The sequence below is a fragment of the Salmo salar genome, chromosome ssa21 (assembly GCF_905237065.1).
Source record: "Salmo salar chromosome ssa21, Ssal_v3.1, whole genome shotgun sequence".
Lineage (NCBI taxonomy): Eukaryota > Metazoa > Chordata > Actinopteri > Salmoniformes > Salmonidae > Salmo > Salmo salar.
The window spans coordinates 7,394,223-7,413,558 of NC_059462.1; the positions used below are offsets into that span (position 1 = coordinate 7,394,223).

General features: G+C 42.9%; 1 protein-coding gene across 1 annotated transcript in view; it reads right to left on the reverse strand.

Moving 5' to 3' along the window:
- Positions 1-16,870, reverse strand: part of LOC123729586 (striated muscle preferentially expressed protein kinase) — a 39,378-nt gene extending 22,508 nt beyond the window's left edge. Inside the window, exons 1-5 of the mRNA XM_045704874.1 lie at positions 16,712-16,870; positions 8,055-8,230; positions 1,884-2,144; positions 1,423-1,581; positions 842-1,031 (exon numbers count right to left, since the gene is read on the reverse strand). Of these exons, the coding sequence (XP_045560830.1) occupies positions 842-1,031; positions 1,423-1,581; positions 1,884-2,144; positions 8,055-8,230; positions 16,712-16,794 (869 nt within the window). The 5' untranslated portion in view covers positions 16,795-16,870. The remainder of the gene's footprint in view (positions 1-841; positions 1,032-1,422; positions 1,582-1,883; positions 2,145-8,054; positions 8,231-16,711) is intronic.
- Between the last annotated feature and the right edge of the window lie 2,466 nt (positions 16,871-19,336).

The following is a 19,336-nucleotide window of genomic DNA, read 5'->3' on the forward strand; positions in this document are numbered from 1 at the left end:
AATAATTTTTAAACTAGTCTAAAGCTTAGTACTTGGTCCTAAATTGCTTGCACCCAATGACTACATCAAGCTTGACTCTACAACTCGTTGGGTGCATTTGCAGATTGTTTTGGGTATTTTCTGGGACATGTCTTGCCCAATAGTAACTAAATGGTGAATGGTGCCTAGAGTAATTTTATTTCTAAATGTGCAAATAGGATGCTTCTGAGCACTTCTAAATTCATCCTGATGCTGCCACGATTAAGAAAATTCATGAATGGATATTGAATAATGATGAATAATGATATTTGTGCCTCTGTAACTTTCTCACTCTTCATTATTCATGATTCATTCAGGATTTGTCATGATCATGGCAGCATCCAAATGAATATAAGAGTGTTTAGGAACATATTTTATTCTCACTTTATTCTCACTCCAAAATGACACCTGACGTAATTCACCATTCAGTTACTATTGGACAAGACATGCCCCAAAACAAACTGTAAATGCACCAACCATATTTGTAGAGTCACAAGCTTGATGTAGTCATTGCAGGCAATGATTATAAAACCAATACTAAAGTTTTGACTACTTTAACACACTATAGCGAATTTGTCCAAATACTTATGATTTCTTCAAACAGGGGACACATAAAATTATAAAAGTGATTTGATGTCTAAATGGTAAAACTGATATATATGAAAATACCCTCAAATAAAAGGTGGCATTCTGTACTGTCGCTGTCATATTAATCATTTAGATTTCAAATCCAAAATGCTGGAGTACAGAGCCAAAATTACAAATGTAGCTTCACTGTCCAAATACATATGGTGAGGACTGTAGGTGGTAAGTGTGTTCCTACATTTGAGATGACATAGCAGGTTTGGGCTCCTGGACATAGAGCTCAGCGGCACTCTCGGCGTCGCCGTGTGGATTGCAAGCGATGACTGTGTAGAAGCCCTCGTCCTCATTGGTGACATGAGAGATTATGAGGGAGTGACGTCCTCCCTCTTGTAAGATCTGCACATTGTCACTCTCTACCAGTGTATGGTCTGGGGAGAGAAGAGGACATACAGACATTGAGACATTGTCTGCACAGTGATTTTATTTGCGAAACCTTGAAATTGTGCATGCCACTAACAAGTATAACTGTAGAAATTACTATGTAACGATGTGTACCTGCCAGACCTGGGTTCAAATACTATATCAAATATTTCAATTACTTTCACATAGATTTCGAAGTAGTTAATTATTGAAATGTATTCGGAAATAAACTTGGAAAGTATTGGCATGTATTTTAAAATACTCAAATACACTCATGTGCATTTAACCCATGTATTTGAAAATAGTATTTGAAATAAGTATTTGAAAATACTTTCAAATAGTAGGCTATTTATAGGAAATTATTTGGCTGGGTGAACATGATGAAAATGGGTCTCCTACCAAAATGTCCCCAGCTGACTTTTGGAGGTGGTGTTCCGCTGACCCTGCAGTCAAAGCGGGCGTTACGTCCCTCAATCACCTCTAAGGCATCCAGCTTGCGGGTGAAAAGGGGCTTGATGGAAGGGATGACTTTGAGTTGGCCACTTAAGGTCAGTTCCTCTAAAACAAAACAAGGCCAAAGTAAAGAAACAAACTTGAAAATAAAGTTGAAAATAAAGTAAAACATTTACAGTACCGGTTTTATTAATTCAAATGGTCATTCAACTCATTTCAAGAACTCCAGTTTGATTCTGGGAAGTTGATGACTTACATGTTGTCATCTATATGATGTGATACTGTATATGTATGCAATAATATATATAAGCTAATTTATCTTTTGGTTAATCTATACATTTGGTTATTCTATACCACAGAAGTGAAGAGGACAAGCGAAGCAGATGACAGTGCAGTTAAGAGTTTACCTTTGGCCGAGGTCAGCTTGCACGTATAGGTGCCACTGTCGTCCTCGTGCACTGAGTTGAGGAGCAGCCTGCACCTTTTCCCGTCAAAATGCATTTTGCAGTTGAGCAGAGCTGGCTGGATCAGTTTACCATCTGCAAGCCAATCGACGTCTGTGTCCAGTGGTCCAATTATGTGGCACTCTAACATGACCGTCTCACCTGCGTCCACTGTGATGTCCATCACTGGACGGATAATGGTTAGGCCTGACTCCACTGGTGGCACTAGGGGATACACAGGGCAAGAGAGAATATTTTGTAAAGTCTGTGTCTTGTTCGTAATCTGGCAGTCTGCACAAAGTTAAGTATTTAGTAAGGTATATACTAAAATATATCACCTGCGTTTTCAAAATTGTGCAATAATCATGGATTTCACTCTCATAAGCAGTGGTGTAAAGTACTTAAGTAAAAATACTTTAAAATACTACTTAAGTAGTACTTTACTATTTATATATTTGACAACTTTTACTTTTGCTTCACTACATTCCTATAGAAAATATTGTACTTTTAACTCCATACATTTTCCCATACACCAAAAGTATGAATGCTTAGCAGGACAAGAAAATGGTGAAATTCACACACTTATCAAGAGAACATGTGGTCATCCCTACTGCCTATGGTCTGGCGGACTCACAAAACACAAATACATATTTTGTAAATAATGTTGGAGTGGCTATATGTATATTTTGAAAAACAAGAAAATTCTTGCTTAATATAAGGATTTTTAAATGATTTATACTTTTATTTCAACTTTTGATACTTAAGTATATTTTATCAATTACATTTACTTTTGATACTTAAGTATATTTAAAACCAAATACTTTTAAACTTTTACTCAAGTAGTATTTTACTGTCTGACTTTCACTTGAATAACTTTCGATTAATTAAAACCTCATAAGGATCTGACCCAAATCTAACTGTGTGTAGCTCAGGACCTGAGGCAAGGATATGCATATTCTTGATACCATTTGAAAGGAAACACTTTGAAGTTTGTGGAAATGTGAAATTAATGTAGGAGAATATAACACATTAGATCTGGTAAAATATGTAATATATTTGAAATGAAAGAGAAAGGCCATCATGTATTATTCCAGCACAGATGCAATTTAGATTTTGACCACTAGATGGCAGCAGTATATGTGCAAAGTTTTAGACTGATCCAATGAACCATTGCATATCTATTCAAAATGTTATATCAAGACTGCCCAAATGTGCCTAATTGGTTTATTAATACATTTTCAAGTTCAAAGTTATGGACTCTCCTTAAACAATAGCATTGTATTATTTCACTGTAATAGCTACTGTAAATTGGACAGTGCAGTTAGATTAACAAGAATTTAAGCATTCTGCCCATATCAGATATGTCTATGTCCTGGGAATTGTTCTTGTTACTTAGAACCTCATGCTAATCACATTAGCCTACATTAGCTCAACCGTCCCGTGGGGGGGACACCGATCCCATAGAGGAAGGTATCTATAATGTAATGACCTGGCTAGATCATAAAGGAACAGTTGTCCAGACAGAGGATTGAGTTTACGAATTCACGGTTTATTAACCCAACTCCTCACAGGCTACCGCTTGGCCATAGTCCACGCCAAATATCAAATCAAATCAAAATCAAATAAAACGTTATTGGTCACATAAACATGGTTAGCAGATGTTAATGCGAGTGTAGCGCAATGCTTGTGCTTCTAGTTCCAACAATGCAGTAATATCTAACAAGTAATCTAACAAATTCACAAGTACTTTATACACACAAATATAAAGGGATGAATAAGAATATGTACATATAAATATATGGATGAGTGATGGCTGTGCAGCATAGGCGAGATGCAGTAGATCGTATAGAATACAGTATATACATATGAGATGAGTAATATAATATGTAAACATTATTAAAGTGGCGTTATTTAAAGTGACTAGTGATACCTTTGTTAAGTCCATTTATTAAAGTGGCCAGAGATTTGAGTCTGTATGTTGGCAGTAGCCTCTCTATGTTAGTGATGGCTATTTAACAGTCTGATGGCCTTGACATAGAAGCTGTTTTTCTGTCTCTCGGTCCCAGCTTTGATGCACCTGTACTGACCTCGCCTTCTGGATGATAGCAGGGTGAACAGGCAGTGGCTCGGGTGGTTGTTGTCCTTGATGATCTTTTTGGCCTTCCTGTGACATCGGGTGCTGTAGGTGTCCTGGAGGGCAGGTAGTTTGCTCCTGGTGATGTGTTGTGCAGACAGCACTACCCTCTGGAGAGCCTTGCGGTTGAGGGCGGTGCAGTTGCCGTACCAGGCGGTGATACAGCCCGACAGGATACTCTCGATTGTGCATCTGTAAAAATCTGTGAGTGTTTTAGGTGACAAGCCACATTTCTTCAGCCTCCTGAGGTTGAAGAGGCGTTGTTGTGCCTTCTTCACCACAACGTGTGTGTGGGTGGACCATTTCAGTTTGTCCGTGATGTGTACGCCAAGGAACTTAAAACTTTCTACCTTCTCCACTACTGTCCCATCGATGTGGATGGGGAAGTGCTCCCTCTGCTGTTTCCTGAAGTTCACGATCATCTCCTTTGATTTGTTGACGTTGAGTGAGAGGTTATTTTCCTGACACCACACTCCGAGGGCCCTCACCTCCTCCCTGTAGTCCATCTCATCGTTGTTGGTAATCAAGCCTACCACTGTAGTGTCGTCTGCAAACTTGATGATTGAGTTGGAGGCGTGCATGGCACGCAGTCATGGGTGAACAGGGAGTACAGGGGAGGACTGAGAACGCACCCTTGTGGGGCCCCAGTGTTGAGGATCAACGGAGTGGAGATGTTGTTTCCTACCTTCACCACCTGGGGGCGGCCCGTCAGAAAGTCCAGGACCCAGTTGCACAGGGCGGGGTCAAGACCCAGGGTCTCGAGCTTAATGACAAGTTTGGAGGGTACTATGGTGTTAAATGCTGAGCTGTAGTCAATGAACAGCATTCTTACGTAGGTATTCCTCTTGTCCAATGGGATAGGGCAATGTGATGGAGATTGCATCGTCAGTGGACCTATTGGGGCGGTAAGCAAATTGGAATGGGTCTAGGGTATCAGGTAGGGTGGAGGTGATATGATCCTTGACTAGTCTCTCAAAGCACTTCATGATGACAGAAGTGAGTGCAACGGGGTGATAGTCATTTAGTTTAGAACAAGACTGAATATGTCCGTAAACACACCAGACAGCTGGTCTGCGCATGCTCTGAGGATGCAGCTAGGGATGCCAAGGGCTTACACATGCAAATGTTTTACTCAAGTTGGCCACGGAGAAGGAGAGCCCACAGGCTTTGGTAGCGGGCAGTGTCAGTGGCACTGTATTGTCTTCAAAGCGAGCAAAGAAGTTGTTTAATTTGTCTGGGAGCAAGGCGTTGATGTCCACGATTGGGCTGGTTTTCTTTTTGTAATCCGTGATTGACTGTAGACCCTGCAATATACGTCTCGTGTTTGAGCCGTTGAATTGCGACTCTACTTTGTCTCTATACTGACGCTTTGATTGTTTGATTGACTTGCGGAGGGAACAGCTGCTCTGTTTGTATTCAGTCATGTTTCCTGTCGCCTTGCCATGATTAAAGCGGTGGTTCGTGCTTTCAGTTTTGTGCGAATGCTGCCATCAATCCACGGTTTTTGGTTAGGAAAGGTTTTAATATTCACAGTGGGTACGACATCTCCGATGCACTTGCTAATAAACTCGCTCACCGAGTCAGTGTATACATCACTGTTATTGTCTGAGGCTATCCCGAACATATCCCAGTCCACGTGATCGAAGCAATCTTGAAGCATGGAATCTGTTTGGTCAGACCAGCATTGGATAGACCTGAGCACGGGCGTTTCCTGTTTTAGTTTCTGTCTATAGGCTGGGAGCAACAAATTGGAGTCATGGTCAGATTTTTCGAATGCAGGGCGGGGGAGGGCTTTGTATGCATCGCGGAAGTTAGAGGAGTAATGATCCAGAATTCTACCAGCTCGTGTCGTTCATTCGATATGCTGATAGATTATAGGAAGTCCTGTTCTCGGGTTAGCTTTGTTAAAATCCCCAGCTACAATAAATGCAGCCTCAGGATATATGGTCTCCAGTTTACATAGAGTCATCTCCTTTGATTAGAGAAGTTCTTTCAGGGCCGACGAGGTATCTGCTTGGGGGGGATATACACGGCTGAAACTATAATCGAAGAGAATTCTCTTGGAAGATAATGCGGTCGGCATTTGATTGTCAGGAATTCTCGGTCAGGTGAACAAAAGGACTTGAGTTCCTGTATGTTGTTGTGATTACACCATAAGTCGTTAATCATAAGGCATAGACCCCCGCCCTCCTTTTTACCAGAGTTTGTTTCTGTCGGCACGATGCCTGAAGAAATCGGGTGGCTGTAGGAACTCTGACAACATGTCCCGAGTGAGCCATGTTTCCATGAAACAGAGAATGTTACAATCTCTGATGTCTCTCTGGAAGGCAACTCGTGCCCTAATTTCGTCCACCTTGTTATCTAGAGATTGGACATTGGTGAGTAATATCCTCGGAAGCGGTGGATGGTGTGCTCGCCTTCTGAGTCTGACCAGTAGGTCGTTCCGTCTGCCTCTCCTGCTGCGACTGCGTTGTTTTGGGTCGGCCTCTGAGATAAGATCCCATGTCCAGGGTGGAGTTCCGAACAAAGGATCCGCTTCGGGAAAGTCGTATTCCTGGTCGTAATGTTAATAAGTTGACATTGCTTTTATATCCAATAGTTATTCCCGGATGTATGTAATAACACTTGAGGTTTTCTGGGCTAACAATGTAAGAATTAATACCTAAAAAAAATGAATAACTGCATAGTTTTCTAAGGACCTGAAGCGAGGCGATGGCGCCGACAAAGATACCCATATAAAGCAACCGTGACCTTCTCTTGTGAAGACCAGATATAAGAGAGAGAACAATGGCTAAACATGGTCTTAAACTTGCAATGCTCCACCCCCCTGCCAACCCCCCCACTCCACCAACCACCAGGATGCCCAGCATTAGAACATTCCAGGCATTCCTGTGATTGGAAGATAGCAGGTTGATTGGGAACGCGAACACTGGGTACTGGTAAGTACTACACAAACATCTAACAGAATAACACATAGCTGTCTGTACAATACTTTTAATCAAGTATAACAATTTGTTACTTTTTCCACCACTGCTTATAAGGATGTTTTAATTACTTGTGAGTTTATAGCTTAATACTACTGTTCTGATAGCTGTACTTCTGTCCAAAATATTATATTGTCATCTAGTGGCAAATTTGGGTACTGTATCTTTTAATTTGCTAACTTTCGGTGCAGAGCTATTTCCTGTCAGAACAGAACTCAATTTTTTCATCTTAGTAGGCCTTGGTTAAAGATGAGTCTGTACATACTTTCGAGTTATTAGAAAATACTTTTGCTAATTCAAATTGTGTTTCTAGAATATTTATGTTTTTTACATGTTTATTCTAGTTCTAAATTCCGATGATGCTAAGCTAATTACGCTAACTATCTATCACCCATTAACTTAACATTGTGCGTTAGCATGCTAGCTATCGTTTTGGGATGGAATTTAGCTTCTTAGTTTTTGGATGTATCTGGCTATTTTAAGTGTTCAGATATCTCTTGTGACAAAGCTAAATCATAGTTATTAAGCTATATGGACACTTAGATGATGTGTATATGTTTAGTGGTACATTTCCTGTGATTGTCATCATATCTGCATGGTCATGTTGGCTAGCTAGGCTAGTTTTTGCTGCTAACTCGTGATAGAGATGCTGTTCTTTATTTGTATTAATTTGTGTGAATGTATATAGTGACTTTTTCTCATACAGTTTCTCCTTTCTGTATCTGTTACAGTTTTCAAACAAAATATATTCTACTAAAGATTCTTAACGGTACCAATGCCTCCTGATTATTTATTGGAAGAGTGTAAGCTGTCTGCCATGCTTTGTAGCTTACACATTGTGCAGGCAGAACCACTGCGCTTATTACTATGCTTAGAGTCAGTGTTATAACACAGTATAGGTGTTATAAGGCATTATATGTACCTTACATAACAAATATGTTATCCAACATTTTGTATTATTTGATTGGCATACAGCGAAGAGAGGGATTGGAAAAAGACAACATTGCTGTACTGTACCTTTCACCTCCAGTTTGCATTCGCACTGCTTTGTTCCATACTCATTGATGATCTTGCAGGTGTACACTCCCGTGTCCGACTTCTGAGCTGAGTTGATGGTCATTTCAAAAGTGCCGTCCTTGGTCTCACTCACTGTGTGGTGCAAGTCTGTTTTCATTGTCTCCCTGTCCCTCAGCCTGAACCAAGAGAGAGTTCTATATTTAGAAATGTTTTGCAATGTTTAGAGATGCATTACAATGGAGAGGGAACTACAGTATACTGGTTTTATAAAGACTACATTGTAAATGTATTACAGAAACCTAGCAACCATTGTCTTGCCAATGTGAACCATGCCAATGTGGAGCATGCACAAAACTCTAATGGCAAGATACAATATACAAAAGTATGTGGACACCCTTTCAAATTAGAGGATTCGGCTATTTCAGCTACACCTGTTACTGATAGGTGTATAAAATCAAGCACACGGCCATGCAATCTCCATAGGTAAACATTAGCAGTAGAATGGAAACATCTAGGACAGGCCTGGGCAAGGGCCTTTGTTTTTCAAAGAAAAGGAAAGGAAAGCAGACAATGAATGTAGGGTGTTCCAGCAAGAGTGGACATCAAAATATTTCTTTATTGAGGTATCAGGGAAAGCTGTGTGCTTGGTGTGCAAAGAGAGCATTGCTGTCTTTAAAGACTACAACTTGTCCCGACACTTCCAGACAAAGCATGCAGAGAAATATAGGAATATGTCTTCTGAGCAGAGGGCAAGTGCATCGAAATAGTTGCTTTCTCAGTTGCAAAAGCAGCAAGGACTTTTAACAAAACTGCATTCAGCAAATGACAGAATTGCGAGAGCTAGCTTGTACTGTCCCACAAAATTGCTAAACATAGTAAGACATTTGCTGAGGGCGAATTCATTAAAGAATGTTTAATTGACTCTGCAGCAATACTTTCCCCCGACAAGAAAGAGCTGTTTGAAAAAAAAATCCTGTCAAGACGAACAGTGACACGACGTGTTGGGGACATCACAGGGAATATGGAACAACAGTTGAAAGACAAGGTAAAGGATTTCACCTATTTCTCCTTGGCCCTGGATGAGAGCAGTGATGCACGTGACATGGCGCAGTTGTTGATATTCTTACGAGGCATAACCCCAGACTTTGAAATTACAGAGGAGCTTGCTTCAGTGCAGTCAATGAAGAGCACAACCACAGAGAAAGATTGTGACCACTGATGGGCGCCCAAACTTGACAGGAAAAAAACTTTGGTCTTTTGAAAAGGATACAAGATCAAGTAGCTGAGCTGAACCCAACCCAGAAAATTATTTTCCTGCATTGCATTATGCATCAGGTGCTCTGTAAATGTGTTCTGAAAATGAGCCATGTTGTGGATACAGTCATTTAGTGGTAAACTTCATAAGAGAAAAATCTTTAAACCACAGGCAGTTTCTCACTGTTGGAAGAGACAGAGGCGGGTTACGCAGATCTCCCCTACAACAAAACGTGAGATGGCTGAGTTTGGGGAAGGTGCTTAAAAGAGTGTTTGGGTTAAATGCGGAAGACACTTTCAGTTGAATACATTCAGTTGGACAACTGACTTCTGTAGGTATCCCCCTTTCCTTAAAAGGGTGTGGGACCTGAAGTTGGAGATTGCAAATGAAAGGAAAATATGTGGATTTCACTGAACTGAAAGATAAAGAATGGTTGGCTGATTTTGCCTATGCCGTGGACATAATGGCCTTCATGAATGAACTGAATTCCAAACTACAAGGGAAGGGCCTTTTTGCACATCAGAAATTTGCCTTGTCAAAGCCTTCAAGGGAAAATTACTACTCCTGACCTGCCAATTAGATGCCTACAATCTCACCCACCTTCCGACACTACTAGTCTGTTCCCTGTCAGATGACCAGCGGGATAGGTATACATCGCTCCTGCATGCTTTCAATGGTGAGTTTTCTCCTCGTTTTGAGGATTTCAAAGTGTTGGAAAATGACATGCTGTTGGTTTCTTCTCCTTTCACCTTCAATGTGGATAACACTCCCACTGACCTGCAACTTGAGCTTATCGATCTTCAGTCTGATCCAGTGATTGGAGAACTATTCAAAACAATGTCACTGACAAGGTTCTATGCATCTCTCGATGAACAAAACTTTCCAAAGAGTAGGAGTCATGCTCAGAAGATGTTTGTACTGTTTGGGTCAAACTATGTATGTGAACAGACATTTTCAGTGATGAAATATAACAAGTCAAGGCACAGATCATCTCTTACTGACTCTCACCTCTCAGCAATCCTGCGTGTAGCGACATCAGAAATTATACCTGACTTCACTGCTCTAGTCAATGGCCATCAGAGACTTCACTCCTCACACTGATTGACTAGTACTTCTTTGGGCTAGGTGTTCCGCTAGCGGGATCACATCCGGGGAAATTGCAGAGCACCAAATTGAAATTACAAAACATAATATTAAACATTCATGAATATACAAGTGTCTTATATCATTTAACCTCTATGGGCTAGGTGGGACGCTTGCGTCCCACCTACTCAACAGCCAGTGTAATCCCGTGGGGCGATATTCAAATACCTCAAAAATGCAAAAACTTGAATTTTTCAAACATATGACTATTTTACACCATTTTAAAGACAAGACTCTCGTTAATCTAACCACAATGTCCGATTTCAAAAAGGCTTTACAATGAAAGCAAAACATTAGATTATGTCAGCAGAGTACCCAGCCAGAAATAATCAGACACCCATTTTTCAAGCTAGCATATAATGTCACATAAACCCAAACCACAGCTAAATGCAGCACTAACCTTTGATGATCTTCATCAGATGACAACCCTAGGACATTATGTTATACAATACATGCATGTTTTGTTCAATCAAGTTCATATTTATATCAAAAACCAGTTAACCTCTTGGGGCTAGGTGGGACGCTAGCGTGCCACCCGTGGTGCACTCCATCAACAGCAGGTGCATTTCAAGAGCGGCAAATTTGAATCCAAATAAATGTCAAAATTCTAATTTTTCAAAAATACAACTATTTTACACCATTTGAAAGATAAACATCTCCTTAATCTAACCACGTTTTACGATTTCAAAAAGGTTTTACGGCGAAAGCATAAATTTAGAGTATGTTAGGACAGTACATTTACAAGAGTTGTGTGTAATGTTTTGTCAAGTCAAAGACAGGGTCACCAAAACCATAAAACCAGCTAAAATGATGCACTAACCTTTTACAATCTCCATCAGATGACACTCCTAGGACATTATGTTAGACAATGCATGCATTTTTAGTTCTATCAAGTTCATATTTATATCCAAAAACAGCGATTTACTATGGCATTGATGTTGAGGAAATCGTTTCCCTCCAATAACCGGCAGTCAAGTCAGCGTAACAAATTAAATAATTAAAATTAGAAAACATTGGTAAAATATTATATTGTCATTTAAAGAATTATAGATTTACATCTCTTGAACTCAATCAACTTGCCAGATTTAAAAATAACCTTACTGGGAAATCACACTTTGCAATAATCTGAGCACTGCGCCCAGAAAAATACGCGTTGCGATACAGACTAGACGTCATGTTGGGGAGATCTAAAATCGAAAATACTATGTAAATAATCCATTACCTTTGATTCTCTTCATCAGATGTCACTTCCAGGTATCACAGGTCCATAACGAATGTAGTTTTGTTCAAAAAAGCTCATCATTTATGTCCAAAAATCTCCGTCTCGTTAGCACATGATGTAAGCCAGCCGGACTTCTCGTCATGAACGAGGGGAAAAATATATTTCCGTTCGTTCAAACATGTCAAACGTTGTATAGCATAAATCATTAGGGCCTTTTTTAACCAGAACATGAATAATATTCAAGGTGGACGAATGCATACTCTTTTATAACGTATTGGAACGAGGGTACCCAACATGAACTCGCGCGCCAGGTGTCTAATGGGACATCATCGTTCCATGGCTCTTGTTCGGTCAGATCTCCCTCCAGAAGACTCAAAACACTTTGTAAAGGCTGGTGACATCTAGTGGAAGCAATAGGAAGTGCCAAAATATTCCTAAACCCCTGTGTTTTTCAATGGGATAGGTTTAAAGTCAATACAACACATCAGGTATCCACTTCCTGTCAGAAAATGTCTCAGGGTTTTGCCTGCCAAATGAGTTCTGTTATACTCACAGACACCATTCAAACAGTTTTGGAAACTTTAGTGTGTTTTCTATCCATATATAATAAGTATATGCATATTCTAGTTACTGGGTAGGATTAGTAACCAGATTAAATCGGGTACATTTTTTTTATCCAGACGTGCAAATGCTGCCCCCTAGACCCAACAGGTTAACACAGTGTCCAAAGAAGGGCCAGAAGTATACAGAATGGTGTTGTCTGCATAGAGGTGGATCAGAGACTGACCAGCAAGAGCGACATCATTGATGTATACAGAGAAAAGAGTTGGCCCAAGAATTGAACCCTGTGGCACCCCCATAGAGACTGCCAGAGGTCCGGACAACAGGCCCTCCGATTTGACACACTGAACTCTATCAAAGAAGTAGTTGGTGAACCAGGCGATGCAATCATTAGAGAAACCAAGGCTATTGAGCCTGCCGATGAGGATGTGGTGATTGACAGAGTCGAAAGCTTTGGCCAGGTCAATGAATACGGCAGCACAGTATTGTTTCTTATCGATGGCCGTTACGATATCGTTTAGGACCTTGACTTGCCTGACTTACTCCAACTCCCCGTGTGCCCCCCCCAAAAAATTGTTTTGGGGCTGCCTCCTCACCTCCTGAAATGGAGGATATAGTGCCTCATACCTCCGACGCTCAGCCTTTGCTGTCTCCAGCTCCTCCTTCGGGCGCCGGTACTCCCCTGCCTGCCTGCCTCCAGGGTCCCTTTCCATCCATTATTTCCTCCCATGTCCACAACTCTAAGTAGCTCCTCTGATGCTTCTTCCTCCGCTGCTTGGTCCTTCTTTGGTGGGTGGTTCTGTAACGGCCGTCGTTAAAGGTAGACCAAGGCGCAGCGTGTTTAGTGCTCATATTTGTATTTATTATACTGAAACACTATAAACAAAACAAGAAAACGACAGCCAGCAGTTCTGTCAGGTTAACATGAACTAAACAGAAAATAACCACCCACAAACACAATGAATAAAATAAAAACTACTTAAAAATGGTCTCTAATCAGAGGCAACAAGATTCAGCTGCCTCCAATTTGAGACCAACCCCAAACAATTCCAACATATAAATAGATACCCTAGAATAAACATAGAAATAGAAGAACATAGAACATAATCCAAAACCCCCAAAACACACAGACAAACACCCCCTGCCACGCCCTGACCAAACTACAAAAACGAATAACCCCTTTACTGGTCAGGACGTGACAGTACCCCCCCCAAAGGTGCAGACTCCGAATGCACCTGAAACAAAAACTCACAAAACAATAACCCCAAACTAAAGGGAGGGAAGGGAGGGTGGCCACCGTCACCGACGGCTCCCGTGCTACACCCCCCTCCCCAATCCTCCAACTACGGAGGTGGCTCAGGCTCCGGCTTTAGTCCCCATTCTAACCTGCCCACCCCCCTTGAAGGCTCACGGCTGTAGACCATCGCTGGAGACCTCGGGCTGAGGGGCGTCGCTGGAGACCTCGGGCAGAGGGGCGTCGCTGGAGACCTCGGGCTGAGGGGCGTCGCTGGAGACTCAGGGCTGAGGGGCGTCGCTGGAGACTCAGGGCTGAGGGGCGTCGCTGGAGACTCAGGGCTGAGGGGCGTCGCTGGAGACTCAGGGCTGAGGAGCGTCGCTGGAGACCTCGGGCTTAGGTGCGTCGCTGCAGGCTCCGGGCTGAGGGGGGTCGCTGGAGACTCCGGGCTGAGGGGCGTCGCTGGAGACTCCGGGCTGAGGGGCGTCGCTGGAGACTCCGGGCTGAGGGGCGTCGCTGGAGACTCCGGGCTGAGGGGCGTCGCTGCAGGCTCCGAGCTGAGTGGCGTCGCTGCAGGCTCCGGGCTGTGGGCCGTCTCTGTCCGTTCCGGACTGTAGGACGTTGCCGGAAGCACTGGATGGGGAACTGTCGCTGGAAGCTCTAGACGGGGCACTGTCGCCGGAACCTCTGGATGGGGAACTGTCGCCGGAAGCTCTGGACGGGGAACTGTCGCCGGAAGCTATGGACGGGGAACTGTCGCCGGAAGCTATGGACGGGGAACTGTCGCCGGAAGCTCTGGAGGGGGAACTGTCGCCGGAAACTCTGGACGGGGACTGCACACTGAAGGCCTGATGCGTGGGGCTGGCTTTGGAAGCGCCAGAACAGTAACACGCACCACAGGGCTAGTGCGAGGAGCAGGAACAGGATACACTGGGTCTTGAATACGCACTAGAGGTCTGGAGTGCACAGCCTCCACAACCCGTCCTGGCTGGATTGTCACTGTAGCCCTGCACGGGCGGAGTGCTGGCACAGGGCGAACTGGGCTGTGCTGAGGCATGATGGCTGCTGTGCGTAGGGCAGGCGCAGGGTAGCCTGGGCCTAGGAGACGCACTGGTGGCCAGATGTGCTCTGCCGGCGCACTTCTCCCTGGCTGGATGCCCACTCTAGCATGGCACTTGCGGGTGGCTGGTATCAACCGTACCGGACCGTGCGCACTTACGCATAGCATGGTGCTCTCAACGCCAAACTCTCCCCATAATAAGCAAGAGGAGTTGGTTCAGGCCTATTGCCTGACTTACTCCAACTCCCCGTGTGCCCCCCCAAAAAATTGTTTTGGAGCTGCCTCCTCACCTCCTGAAATGGAGGATATAGTGCCTCATACCTCCGACGCTAAGTCTTTGCTGCCTCCAGCTCCTCCTTCGGGCGCTGGTACTCCCCTGCCTGCCTCCAGGGTCCCTTTCCATCCATTATTTCCTCCCATGTCCACGACTCTAAGTAGCTCCTCTGATGCTCCTTCCTCCGCTGCTTGGTCCTTCTTTTGTGGGTGGTTCTGTAACGGCCGTCGTTAAAGGTAGACCAAGGCGCAGCGTGTTTAGTGCTCATATTTGTATTTATTATACTGAAACACTATAAACAAAACAAGAAAACGACAGCCAGCAGTTCTGTCAGGTTAACATGAACTAAACAGAAAATAACCACCCACAAACACAATGAAAAAAAAAATACTTAAATATGGTCTCTAATCAGAGGCAACGAGATTCAGCTGCCTCCAATTTGAGCCCAACCCCAAACAATTCCAACATAGAAATAGATACCCTAGAATAAACATAGAAATAGAAGAACATAAAACATAACCCAAAAAACCCAAAACACACAGACAAACACCCCCTGCCACGCCCTGACCAAACTACAAAAACAAATAATCCCTTTACTGGTCAGGACGTGACATTGATGTTGAGCTCTCTATCTTTCTTGTGTTTTTGTGCATACCTGTTAACAAGAGTACTGTCCGTGGTGCTGAATGCACAGCGTACTTTTCCCTCCGTGTAGTTCATTGCATGTTTAATAAGGAAAATACCTACCAATAGGAGAACATTGATGTGGTTTATATGTTAAAAAAGTTAAATAAGTGAATTACACTAGATATATCTGTCAACACAGTCATACACATTATGTATAATCCTGTCATAATATGTGGCCCTCTATGGAAAATAATTTCCCAGGCCTGGTCTAGGAGCAACAACGGCTCAGCCATGAAGTGGTAGGCCACACAAGCTCACAGAACGGGACCACCGAGTGCTGAAGGGCGCAGCACGTAAAAATCGTCTGTCCTCGATTGCAACACTCACTGCCGAGCTTCAAACTGCCTCTGGAAGCAACGTCAGCACAAGAACTGTTCGTCGGGGGCTTCATGAAATGGGTTTCCATGGCCGAGCAGCCGCACACAAGCCTAAGAACACCATGCGCAATGCCAAGCGTACGCTGGAGAGCTGTAAAGCTCGACACCATTGGACTTTGGAGCAGGGAAAATGGCTCTCTGGCAGTCCGACGGACAAATCTGGGTTTGGCAGATGCCAGGAGAACGCAACCTGCCCCGATGCATAATGCCTACTGTAAAGTTTGGTGGAGGAAGAATAATGGTCTGGGGCATGGTTCGGGCTAGGCCCCTTAGTTCCAGTGAAGGGAAATCTTACCGCTACAGCATACAATGACATTCTAGAGGATTCTGTACTTCCAACTTGGGGAAAAAGTTTGGGGAAGGCCCTTTCCTGTTTCAGCACAAAGGGAGGTCCATAGAGAAATGTTTTTTTCGAGATCGGTGTGGAAGAACTTGACTGGCCTGCACAGAGCCCTCACCTCAACCCCATCGAACACCTTTGGGATGAATTGGAATGCCAACTGCGAGCCAAGCCTAATCGCCTAATATCAGTGCCCAACCTCACTAACGCTCTTGTGTCTGAATGGAAGCAATGTTCCATCATCTAGTGGAAAACCTTCCCAGAAGAGTGGAGTCTGTTATAACAGCAAAGGGGGGACCAACTCTATATCAATGCCCAGGATTTTGGAATGAGATGTATAACGAGTAGGTGTTCACATACTGTACCTTTGGTCATGTAGTGTATGCATGACAAAACAAATGCTGTATTGTATCAATAACTCTTGTACATTACAGCAGGCTTTTTCAGTTAAGATTAAATACACAGAGCATTGAATTGATGATTTAATGGAGTAAGGAAACCTACCAATAAAGCATGGGTTTGGGCTGTCCATTTAGTCGGACAGACATGGTCACTTCTTGCCCCTCAATGACCGCTTGATCATTCATAGTTACCTGTTAAAACAGAGGATGAGCCATTTTGAAATGGGAGTTGACAGCACATAGACTCATTTCCATGCTGTCACTTTTGAAATTCAAACTACACTATATGTAACATTGGTTACATATTTACATGATACACAGTGTCATAATACATTATGATGTCATATGATTGTATATATAATACATACATATATAATACATATATAATTGTGTCAAAACCCACATTTATTCCAATTAGTTTTTTCCCTGCCAAGAAGTTTCCTTTTGTTTGAAAGTTTGTTTCTTAAACCCTTTGTTGTTGTAATGAATTCTTTACAGTCATGTTCTTTTTCCCATTATATTTTAAATAACTTGTAGAAAATAAACTTCATGAAACTGTCATGAAGCATTATGACCATCCTGCATCACTTTACTTGGACTAAGAAAATACACTTTATGACACTGTCAAGAAGCATTATGACGATCATAATCATACAAGCCAGATAGGCCTATCACGTACTTTCCCTTATATCAATCATCAGTCAAAACAAGGATGTATTGTCCTGCTCCTGAAATCTGCTCCTGCATTCATTCCAGTCATCAGCAACAGAGCATTGGGGTAGGTGCATGTCTGACATCAATGCGTGTGCAATTACAATGATAATTTAAAATGGTAAATTAAAAAAATATATATAACATTACATGTAGGCTATAGTGTAATGGAATGTTTTGACTTGTGTGGTAGGTTATGTGGGTTTTGACACTCTTATGTAGATGCCATAAGCAGCCATAAAATTATGCAATGTAAACTCAGCAATAAAAGAAACGTCCTCTCACTGTCAACTGCGTTTATTTTCAGCAAACTTAACATGTGTAAATATTTGTATGAACATAACAAGATTCAATAACTGAGACATAAAATGAACAAGTTCCACAGACATGTGACTAACAGAAATTGAATAATGTGTCTCTGAACAAAGGCGGGGTCAAAATCAAAAGTAACAGTCTGGTGTGGCCACCAGCTGCATTAAGTACTGCAGTGCTTCTCCTCCTCACGGAATGCACCAGATTTGCAAGTTCTTACTGTGAGATGTTACCCCACACTTCCACCAAGGCACCTGCAAGTTGCTGTACATTTCTGGGGGGAATAGCCCATGCCCTCACCCTCCAATCCAACAGGTCCAAGACGTGCTAAATGGGATTGAGATCCGGGCTCTTCGCTGGCCATGGCAGAACACTGACATTCCTGTCTTGCAGAAAATCACACACAGAACGAGCGGTATGGCTGGTGGCATTGTCATGCTAGAGGGTCATGTCAGGATAAGCCTGCAGGAAGCGTACCACGTGAGGGAGGAGGATGTCTTCCGTGTAACGCACAGCGTTGAGATTGCCTGCAATGACAACAAGCTCAGTCCGATGATGCTGTGACACACCGCCCCAAACCATGACGGACACTCCACCTCCAAATCGATCCCGCTTCAGAGTACAGGCCTCCGTGTAACGCTCAGTCCTTCGACGATAAACGCGAATCCGACCATCACCCCTGGTGAGTCAAAACCGTGACTCCTCATTGAAGAGTACTTTTTGCCAGTCCTGTCTGGTCCAGCGACGGTGGGTTTGTGGCCATAGGCGACGTTGCTGCCGGTGATGTCTGGTGAGGACCTGCCTTACAACAGGACTACAAGCCCTCAGTCCAGCCTCTCTCAGCCTATTGCGGACAGTCTGAGCAGTGATGGAGGGATTGTGCATTCCTGGTGTAACTCGGGAAGTTGTTGTTGCCATCCTGTACCTGTCCCGCAGGAGTGATATTTCGGATGTACCGATCCTGTGCAGGTGTGGTTACACATGGTCTGCCACTGCGAGGATGATCAGTTCTCCGTTCTGTCTCCCTGTATCGCTGTCTTAGGCGTCTCACAATATAGACATTGCAATTGATTGCCCTGGCCACATCTGCAGTCGTCATGCCGCCTTGCAGCATGCCTAAGGCACGTTCAAGCAGATGAGCAGGGACCCTGGGCATCTTTCTTTTGGTGTATTTCAGAGTCAGTAGAAAGGCCTCTTTAGTGTCCTAAGTTTTCATAACTGTGACCTTAATTGCCTACCGTCTGTAAGCTGATACTGTCTTAACGACCGTTCCACAGGTGAATGGTCATTAATTGTTTATGCTTCATTGAACAAGCATGGGAAACAGTGTTTAAACCCTTTACAATGAAGATCTGTGAAGTTATTTGGATGTTTACGAATTATCTTTGAAAGACATGGTCCTGAAAAAGAGACGTTTATTTTTTGGCTGATTTTATGTCACAACATGTCTAAATATATGTCATGACAGTATTAAGATTATATTATAACAGGTTATGACAAGTTATGTCAGCTGTTATGACATGGTTATGACCATGTCATAACGTGTTATGACGCTGGGTGTCAAGTAAAGTGTTACTGGAACATCCACTGCATGAATCACCATACAATATGAAGTGCTTTGAGATTAAGTTTAAAACAATTTATAGATTTTACAGTGTATTGTAATGCCAATAAAAAGTTTTGTGAGAGATCTATTTGCCAAATC